Consider the following 22,927-nt stretch of genomic DNA (forward strand, 5'->3'; position numbering starts at 1 on the left):
TTAAAGATTGTGCTGCAATTTATTGGTTCATGTTTCGATTTTACACGGAATTAAACTCTAACCTGGCCATTTTCAAATTAAAGAAGCCCACATTCCTAAGGCTTAAGGGAAACATCAGCCTGAAATACGCCGTCATAAAGCCGAGAAATGCGTTAACTTAGTAGGTGAGGGAAAAGAAGCAAGTTTGCAGGCGCTCGCGCATCCCACCTCACCGGAGGCTGCAAGTTCATACAAGTGATGGGGAAAAGGCGCCGATCTACTGACCTCTGGGCTCCTTGCCAGCCACGGGGAAAACCCCACGCCGGGGTGCAGCTATGCAACGGAGGGTCTGAGCAACGCCTCCTCCTTTTAGGGGCTGCGATGATGCCCTCGCCTTCCAGCGGAATGTTGACACCGCTGCCTTCCAGGTTTGCGAAGAGAGACAGGCGCAGCCTGTTTGGTCCTCCCTGCTCTACGCCCCGACCGGGGACCGCAAGGCTACTGAGGGGGTTCTATTTTTTTAAATTCACATTTCGAGGGACAAGGCAGGGCGCCCATTCGAGCGCACCCCCTCCCTGTGCGTGGACCTCTCCCCCCCCTCCCCTCGTCCTTCCTGGAAGACACTTTTCGAAGCAACTCTTAAGGCGCGACCGGACTCGGCGGCGCCTTCTCTGGAAATGCGCGGGCACTCCGTCCGCCGCCCCCGCGAGCCCTTCGCGGCCAAACACAAACGCCCCACCGCCAACACCGGGGGTCCCGTCGCTTTCCCTCGCCTGGAAGGGAGGAAGGTGGGACGGCCGTTCGCGCGCTCTCTTTCTCTCTCCCCCCCCCCCCCGCGACAGACGGCCCAAGTCCTCCGCCGGTGTGCGCGTCAGCTTCTGGCACTGCCTTGCCGTCCCCTGTTTGGCCACGTGCGGGGAGGCCGGTCTGGCATGCGTTGCCCCCCTGGCTGGCTGCCTGCCTAGCTGCCCGTCCGCCCGCCCCTCGCCTTCTCCGTCTCCCACACTACCCTCCGTCGCCGCTCTGTCACTTCAAGTCCAACCCCTGAGAGGGCAGCCAATAGCAGGCGTGCTATAGTCATCCGTCTTCTCGTCTTAAAGCTATAGTGTGTGTGTGTGTGGGGGGGGGGCGAGCGGCGTCTAAATCTCTCGCGCCTGTCCCTCCTCGGTTGTTTGCCTTCTCGCCGCGCTCGCCTCAGTGTGATTGGACGAGCGGGCGCGTGTGGATGCGCTCCGTCTCTCCCTCTCCCTCCCTCTCTCTCTCTCCCTCTCTTTCGGCCGGTCCTACTCTTCCCCTCAACCCCTCCCCTTTCTTTCTTTCTTTTTTTTCCTCCCCATCTCTCGCTCCCCTCTTTCCCTCCTGGTCCTTTCCCCTTAATTGCCTGCTGCTCTCTTGCTACTCTTGCGCTCCGCTTCTCCTCAGTGTGAACTAGCCGCTTTTCTCTTCCAACTGGGAATGCTAAAACAGAACTGATGGACATTTCCGAACTTTGCATCTCAGACCCTCTCAGCTACCACAACCAGTAGGTGCACTTCTTTCTTTCTTTCTTTCTTTCTTTCTTTCTTTCTTTCTTTCTTTCTTTCTTTCTTTCTTTCTTTCTTTCTTTCTTTCTTTCTTTCTTTCTTTCTTTCTTTCTTTCTTTCGCTTCCATTTTTTGGGGGGATTGCTGCTTCCTGTTAAAGGAAGGGACAGGATGCTGTGGGATCCAGCTGTGGTCGTGGTCTCCGAGGAACGCTGTATAGTATTCCATGAAGTGAGACGAAATTCTATTAAGTATTCCTCCTCTTTCCTTTTTTGTGTGTGAAGAGTTGATGAACCGTGTGGCCTGTCTATGGGATGTACTGTGTGCAAAAACGTCTGTGTGTGTGTGTGCGTGCGTGTGCAGGTGCGTGTGCCTGTGCAGTTGTGTGCGGTGTATATCGGCATAAATAGCTTGCGTGTGTGTGATTTACAAGATTAGATTATAGAGCAGGAAAAGGAGAGGAAGAAGAAAAGAGCAATGAAACTTCCCACTTTCGGGCAGACTTCTGCTTGCACCACTTTGATGATCACATAACTTCTTTCTCTCAGGCTGGCAAAAGGCTTAAAATGGGAAGCCCACATTTTGCCTTTAAAATGTTGGTTTGGATGTGTATGTCTGTCAAAATATATCTCGTTCATTTGCAGTCATGATGGGGAGGGGCAGGAAGAATATATTTTAACTTTTTTTTTTTTGAAATTCCACAACTCACTGTGTGAAATTCTCTTACAGCCCTTACTCAGAGGAACCAGGGGTAGGAACGGCGTGAGTTGTGCAAGTTTTTAAGCTGATGACAGATCGAGCACCTGCTGGTGTTCAGATTGTGTGTGTGTTTGTTTATTTTTTGTATGTTGTCCTGAAAAGTGCACCCACTTGCTGCTGTTTTGGTTTAGACAATTTTAGTAAAGAAAAGGCTTGATGAGCTTCGTGTGGAACTTTGGAGAGTGGCTGGCATTTATCTGTCACTTGTGCCTGCACAACTGGCATGATTTCTTCCCAGATTTGCTTCTCTTCATTTGAGAAACTTCTTCTAAGCCACGTCTTTTGTGTGTTTGTATGTGAAAGCATGTGAAACCTCTAAAAACACAGTTGATGAATAGATGTCAAACACTGGCTGCTTTTATCTCCGAGGATGGTAGATAAAGTATTTCACCTTAACAAAAGTTTAAGGGAGGAAATAATAATAATAAATAAAATTTACTAGAGGAATCCTCATTTGCCAGTCCCTCCTCTTTTCCTTTTGACATCTCTCTTCCCTGCTTCTCTCTCCCCCTTTCTCCTACCCTTCTGAGTAGCTTCATTCCTCTTTGTTGCTCCTCATTACCTTCCATGACAATAAAAGATATTCAGGACATAATCTTCACTGGGTTTTCTTTTCTGGAGTTCTCTGGCATGTGCCAGCTTCCCTCCTTCATTACAGGATTAAAAATATCATTTTCAATCTTGATTTACAGCTTTCATGAAAGGTTAAACATGAAACCATATATCATTTCATATTTTATTAAAAGCACAGATTAAAATGTGAAGCGTGATTTTTTTTAAAAGAACGTATTCATTGTTTTTTAGCTACTGGCATGTGCTTTTTTTCTTTTCATCCCAACCCTTTATGCATACCCTACTTGCAGAATGAGAGAGATAGATACCAGCACACAAAATAACCAAAAGATAGTTTTTTTCTTGCCTGATTCATGTAATTTTTAGTTGTAGCAGCTCATCAACACTGCTGTGCATAAAAAAGTTCTACTTTATTTATTTTTGTTTGCTTTACCATTAAGGAAACAAAAGTGAACCAAGAGGATGCGTTATTGAAATACTTGGTACACAGCAGATAGATAGGGACAGAATATGTTGTCATTTTAAGGGTGCAGTGCTATAGTCACTTAGCAGAGAGTGAACTCCACTGAACTTAAGGGAATTTGTTTTGAATAGGCAGGCATAGGATTGTGTTTCTACCACATAGCTTTTAAGAAGAAGAGTTTTACCTTGAGTGGCATGGAGTTGTATTTGTTTTGCTGTTTTTAAAAGAAAGATTAAAAGCTTTTTTAAAATTAAGTTCAGACTATTAAAAATATTGTCAAAAGAATTTTGGATTGATCTTCATGATTTGTACATAACTACACAGAATTCAGACAAATACTATGAGGGTCCTTCTTCCAGGTGCATTTAGCTCTTGTTTAGAGCATTGGCGCAAGTTCAGGTCAGCTCCAATCAAATGAATGAGCATTTATCTGCTGTACACAGATGACTGGATGTGCAAGCCTCATTTTACTATCTGCCTGCATATATGTATTCTCTGTCCTGAGTTTTGATAATATGCACCATTATTTTAAAGCCGCTCTTTTATATTTCTGTAATGGTTATCAGATTGAGGGGTGAAATTTCAATAATTTGTTTCATGAGTTTATAACATTGAATAATAACTGTTCCCTTCTCTTTATTTGCAAAACAGTTTTATTATAAAAAAATAACTTTGTTGTATTTCGAATATATTAACTTTTCTTGAGGTTGCTACATGTCTGTCTAAACTGAAGAAATGACAGTGAGAGGCAAAAAAGCAATATGTGTTAATACCTATAGTGATTTCAACCAGGACCTGACTGAGTTGAGAAACTAATCTTCCACTTAGTCTCAGGATACAGTACATTGTGTTTCATCTTATTGGGGAAGGAGAGTTCTTTATCTTCCCCTACCAAACAAATATGTGTTTTCATGTGAAATAAACATGAACGTTTCTATTGCTTCTTGAAGCGTAGGATTCTTCCCCCTATGCATACATAAATATATGTAAATGGTTGGGTTATATATATATGTGCGTGTATGAGAGAGGATGAAAGTATTAATAGATAAATGAATGAAAGTCTATGTACAGGTATATATACACATACACTTTAATTCATTTTGATCTTTATAGATATATTCTCCATTAGTTCCTTGTAATTATTAATATAGCCTGGGAAGGTTGGACTGCTCATAGCACAGACAGATCCTAGGAAAAATGTTTGACAAGCAAACCCCCAAAATAAATGAATCTCCAGATTGTTTTACAGGTCAAGATAGGCTAAGTGCATCAAATTAGTTAAAACTGCACTGACAGTGTTTGTCTGCAGTACAATGACTATGTAATGCAGATCTGAATGTATGCATAAATATCTGGTCCAGATGTATATATCTATGATTGTATGCTTAAATGTAAACCCACATAATATATTTTGATGTAAAGTTCAGCCGTTTTTGTTTGCTTTACCATTTAATTTCCAGCCCCATACTTTTTCTTTTCTGTCTTTTCTTTTAGTGATAGCCTCAGACGTTCTTAAAGCTGTAGAAAATACTTTTTGCTGTTCTTAATCAGTGATATCAATACATCATGGTTACTACTCACTATATTAGGAAAAATAATAGCAAAGCTGATGTCTAAAATATTCTGTCAGGTATGCCTGTTAACATGCTTTCTGTATCTTGGAGAAAGATGCAGAAATGTTGGCCTTGTAAAATGTGAAAAATAATTAGTCCCCCCCCCCCGGACACTCAGGGAAACTCAGATTCATATGGAAGCAAGAGTGTTATTCCATTCTGTGTAAGAATAAGTAGGATAATTAATTTTGGTTTGTTTTAATCTTTCTTGTTTACCTGGACCAGTAACATGTAACTTGGTTATAGAAGGAAGGATTATGGTAACACTCAGTGAACACTGTCAGAAAGGTTGAATGAATGGGCTTGAATGAAAGGTGGTCTCTACTCTCTGCACCCCCTGCTCCAGCTAGTTCTGAGAGTAGAAGACATTCTAAACTGAAAAACTGAATGAAGATGTAAGTGCCCTGGGCACTCCCAGACATCCACAATAGGGATCTGCTCTTTCTGTGTGTTTTCTTACTGACAGAATAATTCAAGAAGGTGTTAACGCAAAGGAGCAAAGGAGCGGGCAGAGCTGGCTTCTCTGAACAGATTTCCTATTGTGTAGCTTTACCAAGAGTTTGGCCAACCTTAGAAGTTAAAGGAAAATGTTAACCTTTCTTCTGCCTTCATTTGATATTCTACTCCCCATCCTCCAATATCAATTATTGAAAAAAATGTGGAAAGATCAATGTATTATTAATATTCCAGGGGAAAACAACAACTGGATAAAGGTGTTTTCAGTCTATTGATCAGAAATAATCAAGATGTATTGCAGTTGGCTTCAAAGGGAGAAAAGTAGATTTTGGGAAGCATCACAGAAAGTTTCTATGACAGAAATTGCACAGCTGAATTGTTCTTCCCTGACAGAGGGTATAGGACCTAAAATCGCCCGCCCTTGGCTTTCTGACACACTTCCAGTGTCTTCTATATTCTGCCTTGCTTGTTTTCTTAAAAATCTTTCACTCATCTTATAAAACAGCATTTATTTAATCCCTCCAATAAGAAATGTTACCCACATGGTAGTTCTAAACACATGAAACATTTTTTTGGGCATAAGTGAAATGGTAAAAAAGGGGAAGTAAATAGATTATCTGTGCAACCATATGAATTTTTACCCAGAAGTAAGTCCCACTTGGTTTAATGGGGCACACTTTCTGGTGTTTTTAGGATTATAGTTTTAAGTGCCCGTTGAACCAAAATTGAGTATTAAGGTGACATTCTATTGTAAGTATGTATACATGTTTAGGATGGATTTGCATAAGGAAGTAGGGCAAACATGGGACAAGCAAGATATATTTATGGTGCTGCCCAATCTGTTCTGTGTCTGACACTATGGAGGTAGAAGAGTGCTCAGGGTAACTGTAATGTGGGTATGTTGGTAACGTTGAGCGCTCTTTCAGTTTATTTTAAAGAGGCTGGAATCCTAATCACACATACAAAGGAGTAAACTCCATTGATTTTAGTGGGACACACTTCTAAATCACACTGCTTGAAAAGGAGAGTTAAAATAAATGATACAGAAATTTGCATGTAGACATTTCCTGTGATATTTTCAATATTTGTACAGTACTGTGCCCAATGCACTACAGAGGGCATTGTCTTAGCAAGCAGGGGAATATTGTAAATAGTTCGAAATTGTTATATGTTAGTTTAAGAATGTAGTAACATAGCAACTAAGAACGTAGCGAAAATGCAACCAGCAAGGTTTAAAAATTACATTCTGTTTCAACATCATAGAATTAGCAGGTGTAATTGGTCTTATACTCTGTAAGTGCTTCATAAAAGTACTTTATATGTTCAAGTGGATATGTTAAAACTCTAGCTCATGGATTTGACATTTGTAAACATTTACGTAAGCTTGGAGTAATATCCTCATTAATGGTGAATGATTTTGGAGGCATTTCTTACATGTTATCTTTCTCTAACTTCTCAATATGAGTTTGACCTCTTAACTTTGGAGCTCTTTTCTAACTTCTTTTACCAGTCTTGGGTTGCCTGCTAAGTGATCCTTCCAGATGAAGTACCCGTTTATTTTGTCTGTCAAGAAGCACTTTGAGGGCTATTCTGCTGGATGTGAATATTTGTTAAGAAAAATATTCCTTCTTCAAGTGGAATGCACTGCAGAAGAACATCTTTGCCGTGCTTGTAATTGCAAATGTAATTAGCAAACATGCTCTGGGGGATTAAGGACCTGGAACTTTCACTGCACATGACTTGACCCTGTGTTAGCCAAGCAGGAATAGTGCATACACTATTTAACCCATGCCAGTTCTGGATTTCAGTCTTTGTCATGTTTTGGTACTCATAGATTTCTGCTCCATAGTGATGAACTGGCCCCTTTTCTTGGATTTCCCCGTTTTCAGTTCTTCAGAAGAGAACAGCAACACACCCAAATTCTCTTCTCCTTTATGAAAGAAGAGTGTGCGGACCTATAGTCGCTTGTGGAACTGTTAGGTACTCACAGGCACCTCCAGTGTATTATTATCCTGCTTTGTTTTGCAGAGGCAAGTTGCAAAAAGCAGGTGGCAGACTGCTGACATGCAAGAGGTGCCAGCTTTGTGGCTGGATTTCTGTTTCTTGCTCTCCTCTGCTCCTTGCTCCTGCTACCCTCACTTTGGTTTCTTTTTTATCAGTCCCCTCACTGTGTTTAGATTTGGGAACCACCTCCTTTAAATTCCCATTTCTTGTGCTAATTTTGTCAGCCTGTGTGGAATATACTTGACTGAGAAGTGTCTTGCAAACAAAAGACACAGGATTCATTCAGGAATTCCCAAACTTTGAGTGTTCATTGATCCAGAGTTCTTTTTCGCTTTCTCATGTAAATGTCATCATGTTAGAGGTTCTTTTCTGCCCCTATTTATGTACAATATTTAAGTTGCAGTTACATGCCATGACAAAGCTGTTTTTGTTTTGTTTTTTAGTGTGAAAGGGAATGGATTAAGAATAGAGAGAGGCGGCGTATCTTGCCCGATTCTGCACTGTCGGTGAGGCGTTGATTTCTAGGGTATCTCCATCATTGTTACATCCTGTTTATGGGGGAGGAAAGGAAAGTATTGTAGGTAGGCTACTGAAATTTGTGCAGAATCCTGTATTCCATGTTCTCCTTTTGTTCAGACAGAATTATATTTTTATGTCCATTTGTATGCATCAGATAACAATTGAGTCACTTGCAGGTCCTTCAACTGAAAATGCCTTCTGCAGTGACGAGAGTGTTTTCTATTTGGCTTTTGAGGTTAGCTGAGTTGTTTTACCTTTAGTTGTTTGAGTCACCCTGTTTATATATATTAGCCATTTGCCCAGAGGTCCACTCTTGTGGACATTTTCAAGGAAACTCATTTTGCTTGTTTATTTATTTTAAATTCAAGTGTTACTCCGACCCAGACCTCACCTTTGCACTTGTAAGGACCACTCTGTATAAACAGAGCAGCTTTTAAGAGTAGCCCATGTGCATGCAGAGTGTGTTCTGCTTAGTCAAGAATAGTACTATAAAAATTGTTTCGAAACAACCAATTTTTGCTTTTTACATTTTGTGTAGGACAGCTGGATAAACAGTTTGCAGCTTTACTGCAAAAATACAGAGAATTGTATTTTTTCCTCACTAGAACTTATTGATAAAACAGTTTTAAAGATGTTTATTAAGTGTGCCCCTTACAGATACAAAGTGCATGCCACATTTTCTATGCTATGTCTATGATTTTGTTTTACTAAAATGTTAAATGCATATGTAATTCTGTTACTTCACATATGGCATGTCAAAATGTATTTATTGTTTTTAAGTGCAAATGAATACTAATTACTTATCACCCTATGACAGAAAATAAAATGAAAATAATATAATATTTTACAACAGCTATTACTTACAATTTAGTATCATAAATCTGTAGACATGGCTGTTAAGTACTTGGGCATTCATTTCAGAAAGAAGGCATATTGTAAGAAAATTCATCTTGTTTTTCTGTGACCATTATTAGTGGGGCTTATTCTCAGGGAATTTTTTCAGGTTTCTTCCTTTAACCTTTTTAAAATCCAAAAATGCACAGTTGCACAACATACTTGCTCAGTTGTAGAATTTATGGTTTAGATTTCTGTATTTATGTCATATGCTTGATATGTGAAAATGTGTTCTTTAGCAACAACTGATGATGATCATAAATTGTCCAGGTGCAGCTTAGTTAAGAATTCAGCTTATAAACTTTCTTTATGTACTTTCTACCTTTCTGGGCACTTTAGAATTCTCTCCATCCCTCTCCTCTTTCTATTCCATTTAAAGTCTCAAATGTTTCTAATTTTATACTGTTTCCTTTTTTTTTTTTTGCATATCTGGGGCAGGGGTGGTGGAGGAGCAGAGGTATTCCCCCTGCAGTGACAAGCCGTGTAGCTTTGAAGCCTAAAAACATAATGCCTACTGCTTGCCACACTTTAGTAGGCAATTTGGCATGTAAGTCTCTTGTGTCAAAAAGAACATCCAAAGGGAAGGGAGGCTCTTTGTGCAACTAACTGGCTTATTAATGCAGTAACAATTGACTCAATGCAGTCTGCAATGCAGTCTAACCTGGGACCAGAGGCAGGGGGAGAAGGTAGAGCTGCTGTCAAAGGCAGACTTTCAGGCAGAAAAGTAATCCCAAGATGGGCTTCCTAGGCGGATGTCCTAATATCCTTTAGAAAGGTTTGCCTTGATGTATCAAGAGTGCTTTCTCCATTAGCAAGTTATAGAAACACTTCCCTTTGAAAATGAGAGCAATTGCTTTTGGGAGGATTATGCTTAAATGCATTTTTATAAAGAGTGGATAATTTAACTTTAGAATAAATGCATACATAGTTACACTGAATTTGGTGCTCATACAAGCATCATATGGGTCTATTTTAATCACACACTCACACACACATTTGTGTAACATTATATGTATGTGAAAGTATAAACTGAGTTTCTGTGCTGTGTCTACACACAAATGTATATGGCATATGAGAATCAATATAAATGCAAATCATATGATTTGTACACAGTATATTAGTATACATACACAGTATTTTTTCTATATGTCTAATATTAATATCCTGGTAAATCTACATCTGCGTTCTACTTTCATCTGTATCTTGAACTATCTCAAGCTGTGTGAAAATAATAAACGTATCTCCCTTAAAATGTAATTCTGAATCAATGCGTGTAGAACACATTTCTATGTTCAAATAGCAATAGAAATGCAAGCTATTATATGTATATACTGTATAGTGCATGTAAAGCTTATTGGTAAATATAGTTTAATATGGGAGCAGCTAATATGTTTCAGAAGCTTTTACCCAGAGTAGATTTTGTCTAAAAGGGTGGGATAGAAATCTAATAATAAATTAAAAATTTTAAAAATCTGTTTACTATTCAAGCAGAAATTATGTCAGTTGTACTACCGTGTTTTATTTTGCCAAGAATGAAGCAGAATGGTTGGAGATTATAAGTTGAGGCATATTTCATATGAACTCTATACGAATTCAGAGAAGGAATTCAGGAGTTTATGCAGGGAGGGAGACTGTATGTACTGCTCTGGAATCGTATGAAAATGTGTTTTTCTTTACAACTGATGAAAAGCGGACTTAAAATTTAAAAACAGTAACAACAGATTTTGTTGTGCTTTAAATTGTAGATCTCTGAGTAATAATGTCGAAAAACCATACTGAGTAAACTATAAGGGCTATCTTCTGTTAATGATTTCCTCTCAGAACTCCTCATCATAGCCAGGTACTTTTCCATCATGACAGAAACTGAACAGTTATTGTAATAACTTATTGGTTTATGGAGTGCATCTGATCCATATGCAGTCACTGAGGATAGCATATTAGGACGACATCTTAGGAATGCATATGCTGAGTGACCAAATAGTGTTGTTTTATGTTTGCAATTTTTTTTCCGTTTCCGTTTTCTCTGAGCAATTTAGGGAAATATAAACCCCAGACTCTTTAATGGGTGACTGAAATGAGCTAAATCAGGCCCTGTCTGTTTTTTTTACTCCTTGGTCCATGTGAAGCTTCTTTTCATCAATCCGTGCAAAATGCTTTGGATTCAATTCCCTTGTTGGCCGAAGAGTTAAAAATTAATTCATGAATAATAAAAACCAATCAGTCTTGTTGAGTTTAAAGGGGATTAGAGAGAGGTTTTTGTCCAGAAGCAGTTATATATCTTGGTCCTGATGTTGTATCTATTAGATAGTGTACTGGATCTTGCTAGTTTATCTGATAACTGTGCCTGATTTACAAAATACAGTTGTTATCCTGATGACTAACGAACGTTGTATTGGCTGAATTAGCTGGGGTCATACAACTAGTGTCTCTTACAAGTTCAGAGCCCCTTTGGAGATAATTCACTTCATTTGAAAGCATTTTGAAGATAAAGCAATTGTAGCAAAGCATGTTTGTACAAGAATAGTTCTCGCTACTGTTGTTTATTAGTCAGACAGAGCTCTTTAAATAGAATCAGATTATGAATTGCCATTGAAATTCATTTGGGGATTTGGATAGTCATGCACCCACAATGTCTTCAGATCTATACATGACTACACAAATTTATTCACAATGGCTCCTGCCCAGGAGAGGTTACGGTTCAGTACATAAATACTAAAAACCAAAATACTGGAAAAGCTTCAGTAGCAATAGTCAGACAGTCTCAGCCTTTAGAATGTTATTTTATTTTCCTCTGAGTAAAAGGCATTATATATTGCTCAGAAGCCCCAAGTCCTTTTTGGTTTTTTGTTTCTGATTCCACTCTCCTTCCCCACTAGTTCAGGTCTTCGGAGAAAATTCTGCAAGGATTGGGCCAGTTTCTGCCTTTTATTCTCATGACTCTACAGTACAATTATATCTTAAGTACATTTTTTTCCAAAAAAGGTGCACGTTGTACAGAGAATCTGGGTGACTAGGTGGTTTGAAAATGTAGCCCAGAAATTATAATTGTACGCTGTTTGCAAAATGTGACTGGTCTTATCCTATTCACTTACTGACACCCCATTTTATGATGTCACAAGGTGAACAAGTGCTGAAATTTTCCATACGTTCACAGTAAATACATGCACTCACATCCACCCTGAATTTTTGTGCCTTGTTTAGCCTAGGTGTCAAATGGTTCTGTAAAGAATATGCCATAAAAACTAGCTTACTGGATCAGACCAAAGGCCTGTCTAGTCCAGTATTGGGTCCCCAGAGTGGCTGCCTAGCTGTATGTGGGAAATGAATAAGTGGTGGAACATACCTGCTCTTGTTCCCCAACAACTGGTATAACAGGCATACTACCTTTCGCACTGGAGGGGATGCATAGCCAAAGGCAAAGCCCTTTTCTGTCAGTGGAAGTTCATTTATGAAACACTGGATGAAGCCTTTAAAATTCATTTGGCGATCTGGAGTTTTTCATCCGTTGGACATGGGATGATGCTTATACTTCAGAAGGTTCTGATATGAAAGGCTTATGGGTGCATCCGCACTGACTATTTCAGTGCAACTTATATTGTAGTAGAGGGGGAAAATTGCAATGCATTGCATTCTACAAGTGGTTGAATCTGATCTGGAATATCTTATTTATTTATTTATTTATTTTATTAATTTAACTTATATGTCGCCCACACTACCCAAAGGTCTCTGGGCGGCTTACAACAATTAAAATTCGGTAAAAAAAGATAAAACAATTAAAATACAATTAAAATATATACTCTAAAAATTGCCATCAGGACCCACTGTTGATATTATTTCAATTAAAAGCCTTCTGGAACAGGATGTTTTTGACCTGCCGCCGAAAGGTCATCAGCGTCAGCGCCAGACAAATCTCAATTGGGATGGCGTTCCGTAATCTGGGGGCAGCTGCCAAAAAGGCCCTTTGTCTACAAGCTATCTCTCTTACCTCCTTGAGGGACTGTCAGCTCTTTCAAAAGGGCTCCCTGGCTAGATCTTAACTGTTGGGTAGGTTCATATGGAAGGAGGTGGTCCTTCAGGTATCCAGGGACCAAGCCTTTTAGGGCTTTATATGTCAAAACTAGCACTTTGAATTGGGCCCGGGCAGCAACTGGTAGCCAATCTAATTTAAACAGAATCAGCTTGATGTGTCTCCTAGCGGCCCCATCACTCACCAGCCACACAGCTCGATTCTGGACCAGTTGCAGTCGCCGGACCATCTTCAAAGGCAGACCCACATAGACTGCATTGCAGTAATCTATATGAGATGTTACCAGTGCGTATGTAACTGTCATGAGACTCCGCTTGTCCAGGTAGGGCCATAGCTGGTATAATTTTTGCAGCTGAAGGAAGTCCCCTGGCCACCAAGTCCACCTGGGCTTCCAGAGTTAGACCGGGGTCCAGGAGCACCCCCAGGCTGCGGACCCTGTCCCTTAGGGGGAGTGTAACCCCATTCAAGGCAGGGAAATGACCCTCCAGCCTGTCTGGCGAAGCACCCACTAACAGCATTTCTGTCTTGTCTGGACTGAGTTTCAGTTTTTTAACCCTCACCCAGTCCATTGTCAGGTCCAGACACAAGTTCAGCACAGAAACGGCCTCACCTGGATAGCTGGAAAATGAGAGGTAGAGCTGAGTGTCATCAGCATATTGCTGACTCCTCAGCCCAAACATCCTGATGACCTCTTCCAGCTGTTCCATGTAGATGTTAAACAGCATGGGGGACAGTATCGAGCCCTGAGGAGCCCCATGACATAAATGCCATGGGGCAGAGCAACTGTCCCCCAGCACCACCCTCTGGACACGGTCAGTCAGGAAGGAGCCGAACCACCATAAAGCAGTGCCTCCAACTCCCAACCCAGCCAGCCTATCCAGAAGGACACCATGGTTGATGGTGTCGAAAGCCACTGAGAGGCCCAGGAGTATCAACAGGGTCACACTCCTCCTGTCTCTCTCCCAGCAAAGGTCATCGTACAGGGTGACCAAGGCAGTCTCCATGCCAAAACCCAGCCTCAAACCCAATTGACATGGATCCAGTAAATCCGTTTCATCCAGCAGCACCTGGAGTTGCCCAGTCACAACCCACTCCAACACTTTGCCCAAATAAGGGATGTTAACCACTGGTCAGTAGTTAAGCACCAGCCTTGGGTCCAGGTTAGGCTTTTTAAGGAGTGGCCGAATTACTGCCTCTTTCAAGGTGGTAGGGCCCACTCCCTCTCTCAAAGAGGTGTTCATGCCCTCCTGGGCCCAGGTGTGAACCCTCCTGGCATATCTTCCAGTTAGTTAAGATGGGCAAGGATCGAGCAGAGTGGTGGTAGAATGGACAGATCCAAGCACCCTGTCCACATCCTCAGGTCTCAACAATTGAAACTCATCCATTAATACTTGACCCAAGCACGACCCACTGGACACATCCTCTAATTCCGCAGTAATGCCAGAGTCCAACCCACTGCGAATCTGAGTAATTTTCCCCTCAGAATGAATGGCAAACACATCACAGAGAGCTGATGAGCAGTCCGGGACCTACACCAGATTTCCCAGTTGAAGATGATCCCGGAGCACCCGAAACAGCTCTGCTGGATGACATTCTGAGTAAGCAATACGGAGAGAGAAGTATTGCTGTTTCACCAGCCATCTTGCCATGAAATAATGGGCTCTAAGTCGTGTTTGATTGGACTCCCAGCAGGATTTCCTCCACTTGCGCTCTAGTCGTCTCCCCTCTTACTTTATTGCCCGCAGTTCAGATATATACCAAGGAACTGTCTGGGCTCTGCGTGCAGGGAGAGGGTGCTTAGGCGCAATTGTGTCAATCGCCCGGGTCATCTCCCTATTCCATAGGGTGACCTGAGCTTCGACAGGAGAGCCGACCATATCAGACGGATAATCCCCCAGAGCGTTCATGAAACCATCCGGATCCATTAGTCTCTGAGGGTGGATCATCTTAATAGATAGATCCCACCCCACCCTTGCAGAGGGAAGAAGAAGATAATAGACTAAACTTGACCAGGAAGTGGTCTGACCATGACAACGGGGTCACTTTTGTTTTACCACCAATTTGTAATTAATGTTGTAACTTTGTTGAAGAAATACTAGTTGGCTTATTCTTTGGATTGTAATTAATTGATAATGAACAAATCTCCAAACGAATAATGCTGTTCTTCTGAATGAATAAAACAGTTTTCTTCTGAGTGCTTAGATGGACATGCATATTCAACAGTAAGCCTTATTTTGCAATAGGTATCCTGACATACTCATTTTCTTTTTCCCTCTGTGGGTGAGAGACCAAGAAAGAGGAAGATATTTCTTCTGTTATGACATGCATCATGCACTGCTTTTTACAACATGGGTCAGAATCTTATTGGGGATTTACACCAGTGTAAGTGTAATTGCATAAATCATAAAGCAGGAAATTTGCACTAATTAGCAAGTTGTATGACTGGCATATGACCAGAATTGTGAGCAGTAGTTTGTCAGATAGTGGCAATTTAGCACTACAATTTACGCAGTTACAATTATGTTAATGTTAAATCCCCAGTAGGATTTAAAACTAGTTATATTCACAATTATTAACTATTTAAAATAAAAATCTTCTGATTTATTTGGAGGAAGTTTTCTAATCAAGTAAATGGTTTTTTATTAATTAATCTGATTAGTTGACTGAAGACTGCAGCATAACTATAATATGGCTATTGCACACAATATCTACCTTACAACCAAGTCTAAGTACAAGAAACAGGAATATAATCTAATTCATTTCACACCCATTTACTCAGCCTTTATTTTTCTCCCCTTTTCTCTGTCATTTGCCCTGTGCTATATTTGAGTCTGTAAGGTCTTTGGGGCAGGAGCCTGTTTTTCCTCCAGTGGTCTGGAAAACACTGTGCTGATTGATGTGTTTGTGCGTGCTTTTTTTAATTGACAATATGTTTCCTATTACTTTGTGTGGACTGAGCATGTGAACAATGTGTTGTATGTTGTCAAGTTCTGTCCAACTTACAGCAGTTCTAATAGGATTTTCAATGTATGTGAGGTGTTTAAGGAATGATTTCACTGGTGCTGTCTCACTCTGAGTTCCCATGGCTGGCCGAGGATTCACACTTTCTACAATAGTTGCTATTACGGTTGTGGCCGTTATCACAAGCAACACTAAGTCAAAGTATTTTTTTTTTTTACTCTTTTGCATTATGTGTGAATGTTATCAGTGTGAGATGGAAAGCATACATAGAACTGTGGCCTGAAAAGTCCTGGATAGCAGACCCATTGAATAATCTAGAATTTATATCTGAGTACACATGACGTAGGATTATTTATATGAGTATGATCCCACTTTTCTCCTAGGTGACCTCAGGACAATTCACAAAATTAAAATCAAGTACAGACTAAGAATGGGCAGTCGTAATATCTTTGAAATAAAAAGACACTTTTTTTTAGCACACAGCCATTACAGCCTTCCGGAATTGCCTCCTGCAGCTTGCTCTACATGTTATTGGCATTTGTGCTGCTAGGTAATATGGTTTAAGTAGTTGGGGAGCATTTTGAGTCGCTGTGTATGCTCCCTTAAGGAGACAGTGTGTGCTCCCGAAAAACACATACACATCCAAGTCCTTGCAAAACATAATGTAAACTTGGACTCCAGAGGAGCCATAATGGAAAACTTCTCATTGCTTCATCAGGAGGATACATCCAGGTATCTGTTTAGCATAAAACAAAATTGGTGTTTGATAGAGAAGGTGTGACGAAAGTCCCTTTTTTGACATATGTGGACTAGTTCAGCTTAGCATCTTTTACAAGCCTCCTCTTTGACTGCTTCCCCCCTTCTTTTTGGATTCATGTACAAATGCTGCTGAAATGGCCATAGAATTTGAATGCAGAAGAGCTCGACAGCCCCCTACAGGACTCAGTTGATACCTGGAGGCATAAGATGTGGGTGGTTTTTTTTTTGTTTGTTTTTGACCAAGCAAGATGGCCTGTTTGCCACTGTATTGCTCTAGACGGTCAGTTGTGGTGGCTGTTTTTACAAATGTAATCCTCAGAGGTAATGAAATTACATTCTGGTTATAAAGGTAAATTCCTCTGCCATACTCCAGTGACTGTTTAATCCCTTTGTGAGAGACAGAATTGTAATGCCTGAGAGGAGCCTGCAGATTAGATTTACTGACTGGCTTCTTTGCACCCTCTCTGGATTCTTCTCCGCAGGACGTATTTGCTAACTGCTGAAATTTCTCTCCACCCCCCCCCCACTCCCCGTCATGAATGCTAAACAACATAATAAAGAATAGATTTGATTACTGCATCTTTACCAGTTGTTGTCCTGGTCTTGTTTAGTTTACTGTCCCTGGTAAACATATATATACAAAATAAAGAGAAGCCATGTGGTCCAAATAAAATAAAATCCATTTTAACCATGTATGTTTTGGACTTTTAAGTTCTTCACACTGGTACAGACCCAATGAAGTGCTGTTTTAATCAATGAAAGCTAGTTTATTGTATGATCATATTTTAGTGGTCTATAAACCTATTTTTGCATTTAGAATAAAGAGAGTACATCTCAGTCTTTCTAAACTCATTTAAACAGAATTTATCTCTGAGGTCATATAATCCTGTTCTGCAAAAGTGGCCTTCTCTCCATGTTAAATCCAGTTTTTGTTACTGTTATATTTTGTTTTAGCATGTTTTTAGAACCATGTTAAAGAATTTTCTCTGCCTTTGTGACATTTTCATTTAATTCATAAACCATTATTGAGGCCAGGCTTAGTGTTGATTTATGGGTAAGACGAACCATTTGATTACATTTTGTGCTATGAACAATTCAACTTGTAACAAACTGTTATACCCACTCCATAAGGAAAATAATACTCTTTTTGCCCTGTGTCCACATCCTTCTAGTAGGATTACAGTTTATAGAAACATGTTTATCCAGAACTACATTTTCCTCTTGTTAGTGGTGCTTACTCCTCACGGAATGTGGTAGGATTGCAACTAACTAACTAACTAACTAACTAACTAACTAACTAACTAACTAACTAACTAACTAACTAACTAACTAACTAACTAACTAACTAACTCACTCACTCACTCACTCACTCACTCACTCACTCACTCACTCACTCACTCACTCACTCACTCACTCACTCACTCACTCCCTTCCTTCCTTCCTTCCTTCCTTCCTTCCTTCCTTCCTTCCTTCCTTCCTTCCTTCCTTCCTTCCTTCCTTCCTTCCTTCCTTCCTTCCTGTTGTGATTATATAGCTGGGTTATAGCTTCTCTACAAATCTAAATGCTCAGTTTTTTACTTTATAATTTATTTATTTCATTCTTGTTTTTCTAATTCTCTTCATGTTGTCTGGAACAGAAAGAAATTGTGTAATTCAGTATTTTGTCCTGATATCTCCAGTAATCTCACCATATTCCTATATACTGTTTATTATGAATTAACTAGTCCTATCTGTTGTTTTATATAAGTTTTAGTCTTCAATTTTAATGAATATTAACTGCTATCCAATGAAACACTGAATTTTACCCATTACATTGAAAATTATTTTCTTCCACCAATAATTTTTTTGGAACAAAAATAATAAAATAAGCATTATTTAGCCAAAGTTAATCATTTTAAGGTCACATTGGTTTAAACTGGTGCTTTACTTAATTAAGACCTTCTTTGTTCAGTGGGGATGTTTATGAGACGAAAACTGTAGATACGTACTTGACAGTACAATCCGTGAGGTAGCCAATTGGAAATAAGACCCCCTGAGTTAAGACAGATTTGCTCCAGCATCAGCGTGTGAAGAATTATACGCTAAGGCCACAATCCTGTTACTTTGGGAGTGTACCCTTGAGGCCATAAGAAAGGGAAAGGGCTTGAAAACCGGCTCTGATGACACTTCAGTTGCTCCATGGGCAAGAACCTGGCATAGCTTTCTTTATTTTTGTCTCATAAAATCAGTGGAACTTGATGCAGGGTGTTCAGTTCTTAACTCTTAAAATCCTGGGGGTGAATTCCTGCATATTAGATTGCTTCAGTGCTAAATTAGGTTTGCCAACTCCCCCCCCCCCCACCCCGGGTTCCTAATCTTTGACATCTATGAGGTGGGCAGGTGCAAGAGAGGTAATAGTAATGACAGGAAAAAAGTGGATGTCAAGTCCTCAAATGTCCATGTAAAAAATAGGGTTAGTCCTGTTTATACCAGCCTCTTTCTTTGGCCTTGATCCACCTCTTGGCAATGTTTACTTGGAAGTAAGCATTGTCAATTTCTGTGGGACTACATGCAGCTTTGAGTGTTCATTTGTATAGGCCTTTATTCTTAACAGAAGTACAGCTTTCTAGATGATCAAAGATAATCAGGTACAGCATCAGTGTCTGGTATAAGGGGGGCATCTCCTGCAGTCTGGCAAGAATTGCTGGGGCTGATACTTCTTCTGACCTCCCTTTGATCACATAGGCCTGATACCACAGCTGCCAGCTTGAAGGTGGAAAGGATGTTGTCAAGTGTACTTCCAAAAATGTTCACTTGTGAGGAGAGAAGGGTGAGACTGATGTAAGCAGCAAGGGATGGGGGATGAGTTTCCATCTGTGAGTGCTATGAAACGCTGGGTTTGTCCAAGAAGTGGGGTGGTGGAGGAGGATTGTAAGCTGCCCATAAGTTGCCGAAGCTCCTGTAAGCCTGGAGTCAGGCTTGATTATTGTAAACGTATTTCATAATGACTGGAAAATTATTTAAAAGAAAATTAAAAAAATAGATGCACACTGTTTTCCACTATTTTCTGAGCATTTATAGCAACAGATGGCTTGAGAGTTCTCAGCTTAGTAAAAATGTCTGGAAATACAGTAAACAGTAGTTTAAAAGAAAACCCTCCAGATCTTCCTTGAAGATAATAATGACAGGGGAAAAAGTGAACATTGGGGCTTCAGATTTCCATCTGTAAAGAACGGTTAGTCATGTGTCCACCTGCTCTTTTTTCCCCATGGCCCGGATTCACCTCTGGGCAAACCATGAAGGGATGGGTGGAGAGGGTTCGTGCATCCTTCATTGCCAGCAATGGCTCAGGGGCAACTGGTTGCTGTCCCTTTGGGCTGGTGATAGGAAGCCTAAGATAATCACTTTTGCAAAACTCTGCCAGGTGCATTTATTGACTCAGATCACCAGCTGCTTCTTTCTGAGTTCAGATTTCATGCTTCCAGTGCATGAAACGATTCTCTGAGCCCTTTGGGAGTAATTTGGAGTGTGTTGGAGGATGCTATAGAGTAGTAACTGGGGAGTAGTTTGCATTGGTAAAATGCACAGAGGACAAAATTGGGAAATGAGGTATGGGAGGAGATGAAGTGTGAAGTCGCTGAATTTGCAAAGAACGTTATTATTGGGATTTAAGACACAGTCATACACACACATTTGAAATAAGTAAAGGACTGATAGAGAATCAGGCACAGAGTGAGAGTTGGAAGCTAAAGAAATTCATAGCAGAGGGCAAGCCTCAGGAGAGGTCATTATGTTACAAGATGACACAAAACAGAGAAGAATAACTAAGATTTCAGAAGACAGGAATACGGTTTAAAAATGACTTTGATAGACCAGGAAGCTATACTGAAATTAATAAAATGGAATTCAGCAGAGATGAATGGATGCAGCATTCTACATTAGGCCAAAGTAAAAAATAAGTACAATCCAGCACACAACTGAAAGATGGAGGGAACCTGGCAATAATAATTCAAGCAGTCAATTAATAATCAATCAGTCAGTCAATTAATCAATCAACATATCAATGTTATGCATTTTTCCAAAGAAATTTTAATCAGTCATAAATGAGTCACCAGTCCGATGCAGGTGGGAAAAAAGGTTATTTCACCTTTAGGCTGCATCAAAGGAATCATATTAATTAAGTCAAAAGGAGTAATACTAGCACTTTATTCTACACTTGTGTATATATGACTTTGTAACCTGCCTTTATACAGACTTGGGCAGGTTCAGAGAGTCAGAATCTGATTTTGAAAAGCCTTTGCAATAATACAGCAGCTGTTACGGTTTTGCACAATTTGTATAAAAAAATTCTCCCAAATCTCTTGTTGAGCTCTTACGTTGATACACACAGAAAATATGTGTGTGTCCCCCCCATGCATGAGAATGAGACAAGTGAGAATTTATTGTGGACCCAGGCAAGATAACTTTGGACACCTTCCTGTCCCCAGAATAGAACATACACAGCATTAACCTTCCCTCCCCCAGAGGTACAAACAAAATCACCATATGAAAACAGGGAAGGACCCTGGGTGGGTGAAGTACACTTGAAGACTACCAGAGAGAAGGCAGGAGTTTCTTTTATATCCCAGCCAGGTAGAACAGACTGGAAATTCCATCAGTCACATCTCCCAGGCTGGGAATTGATCTTTTAAGCACTGCTGGCCATTTCTTGATTGGCCAACCAGCAGTGCACACTCTACAACCTTCTCCCAAATCTCAAACATGCTGGGGAAGAAAGTCCAAGATGGTGGGTGGCTCCTTATTGTGGCCGTGGACTCACTGAACTGCAAACTAGACCCCAGGTTTACTAAGTGACCTATGTCACGTATGATTCCTTTATATGAAACTTCAGGGAAAGGTATAGTGAGGTTTTAAAGAAAAAAATTGAATATTGATTTCAGATGTGTAACATTTTATGTAGTGCTGCAAAATTGCTCTTTCTTGTAGTGCCATCAAATTGACAAGAGAAGGAGATGCTGATAGATGCAGGCTACTTGCCATATTCATTTGACATTTCTTCAGCAAAAATAGTAGTCTAGCTCTCCAGTGTCTAATATTGCTAGCATTTGAACAAGATGCATGGAAATATCATTTATATAGAAGTCAAAGTAAAATCTCTAGAATGCTTTGCACATAAGAACAGTAGGATAGAAGGGGAGACAGGCATTGATAGAATGATTTATGGAAGCTGAACATTACTCCTGTTGTGCATCTGAAGGAGAATAGGAGTTACAAGGTGTGCATTCCTTGCTTTAAAAATATACAATTAATTGCTTAATTGTGCATTCCTTACAAGTGCTATACTGCACCATATTCGCTGCTGTGAGATTTGAAGAGAAGATCATGCCAAGTAATTGAAAATAAAATCTGCTTGCAAAATTTGGCTTTCTCTCTTTTTAGAAAAAATTGGCTTTCTCTCTTTTTAGAGACACCTGTATCAAGGTGTCTCTTTTGAAGTTTCTGAAACAATTAATGTTGATTGCTTGGTGTAGCTCTTCAAATTGGGTAGCAATCTGGTATGTGAATAGGTATTAAGAATAGAACTTGTCAAAATTACTTTGACTATGACTCTTGGATTTTTCAAAGCCAGAAGCTTTCCAATTTCTAGCAAATAACTATCCATCTTTTGATTTCAAATATAGGAAACTATCAATGATGATACTATTTGCCTGTCTATCCAATGTTACCCACTTTGACAGGCAGCAGCTTTCTGTTGCAGAATTATTTCATAGCATTTACTAATTGTAGCTTCTTACACTGGAGATTCTAAGGGTTGAACATGGAACATTCTGTATGTAGACCACTCAGCTATGGTCCTTTTGATGCTTCCTGAATCCCTATGAAACACAGAAGTCAGAGTTTGTATCCTTTAGAAAAAAGATAAGCAGATAAGAGGCCACACATTTAGGAGACTGTGTCATCTTAGATAATACGTGTAATGTTTTTGAAAGAGATAATATTCCCAGAAGTGAAAGACATCTGATTGTCATTTGATTTTCCTCAGCTGTGTATCTTGTACTTAGCATGCTTTGCCATATGAAGATAAACATAGGCTTAATTTGCAAGGCTTGCTATTGAAGTACATATTTTTGAGGAAATTGAATTTAGGGAGGAATTGATTAATTGGAGTACATATGCATTCTCCTTAATATCTAGTTGATTCCCATAATCTACAGTTTCTACAAGAGCGTGTATGTTGTTGTAAAAGCTAGAAGTTTCGTGTTATTTTACATACATACATACTTTTATTGTATTAGTTTATATGTGTACATATACCATACAGGTCTTTATTATGATATAAATACTAATTCAGTAAAAGAAGCCATGGCCTTTGGTTTTCAAGTCCTCAGCAGGGTTGTCAATGGTAGAATATTTCAAAA

The 22,927-nt window shown here is 39.9% G+C and overlaps 1 protein-coding gene across 3 annotated transcripts in view; it reads left to right on the top strand.

The window, feature by feature from the left end:
• The first annotated feature begins 1,159 nt into the window (after positions 1–1,159).
• ESRRB (estrogen related receptor beta) overlaps positions 1,160–22,927 on the top strand; it is a 147,621-nt gene continuing 125,853 nt past the window's right edge. The window contains exons 1-2 of one of the 3 annotated variants that reach the window (XM_072986460.2): positions 1,288–1,501; positions 7,813–7,875. In XM_072986460.2, the coding sequence (XP_072842561.1) occupies positions 1,452–1,501; positions 7,813–7,875 (113 nt within the window). In that variant the 5' untranslated portion in view covers positions 1,288–1,451. Of the gene's footprint in view, positions 1,502–7,812; positions 7,951–22,927 lie in introns of those variants that run through there. The other 2 variants (XM_072986462.2, XM_078392995.1) reach the window with 2 other exon arrangements.

Source organism: Pogona vitticeps, chromosome 1 (assembly GCF_051106095.1).
Source record: "Pogona vitticeps strain Pit_001003342236 chromosome 1, PviZW2.1, whole genome shotgun sequence".
In the NCBI taxonomy this organism is placed as follows: domain Eukaryota; kingdom Metazoa; phylum Chordata; class Lepidosauria; order Squamata; family Agamidae; genus Pogona; species Pogona vitticeps.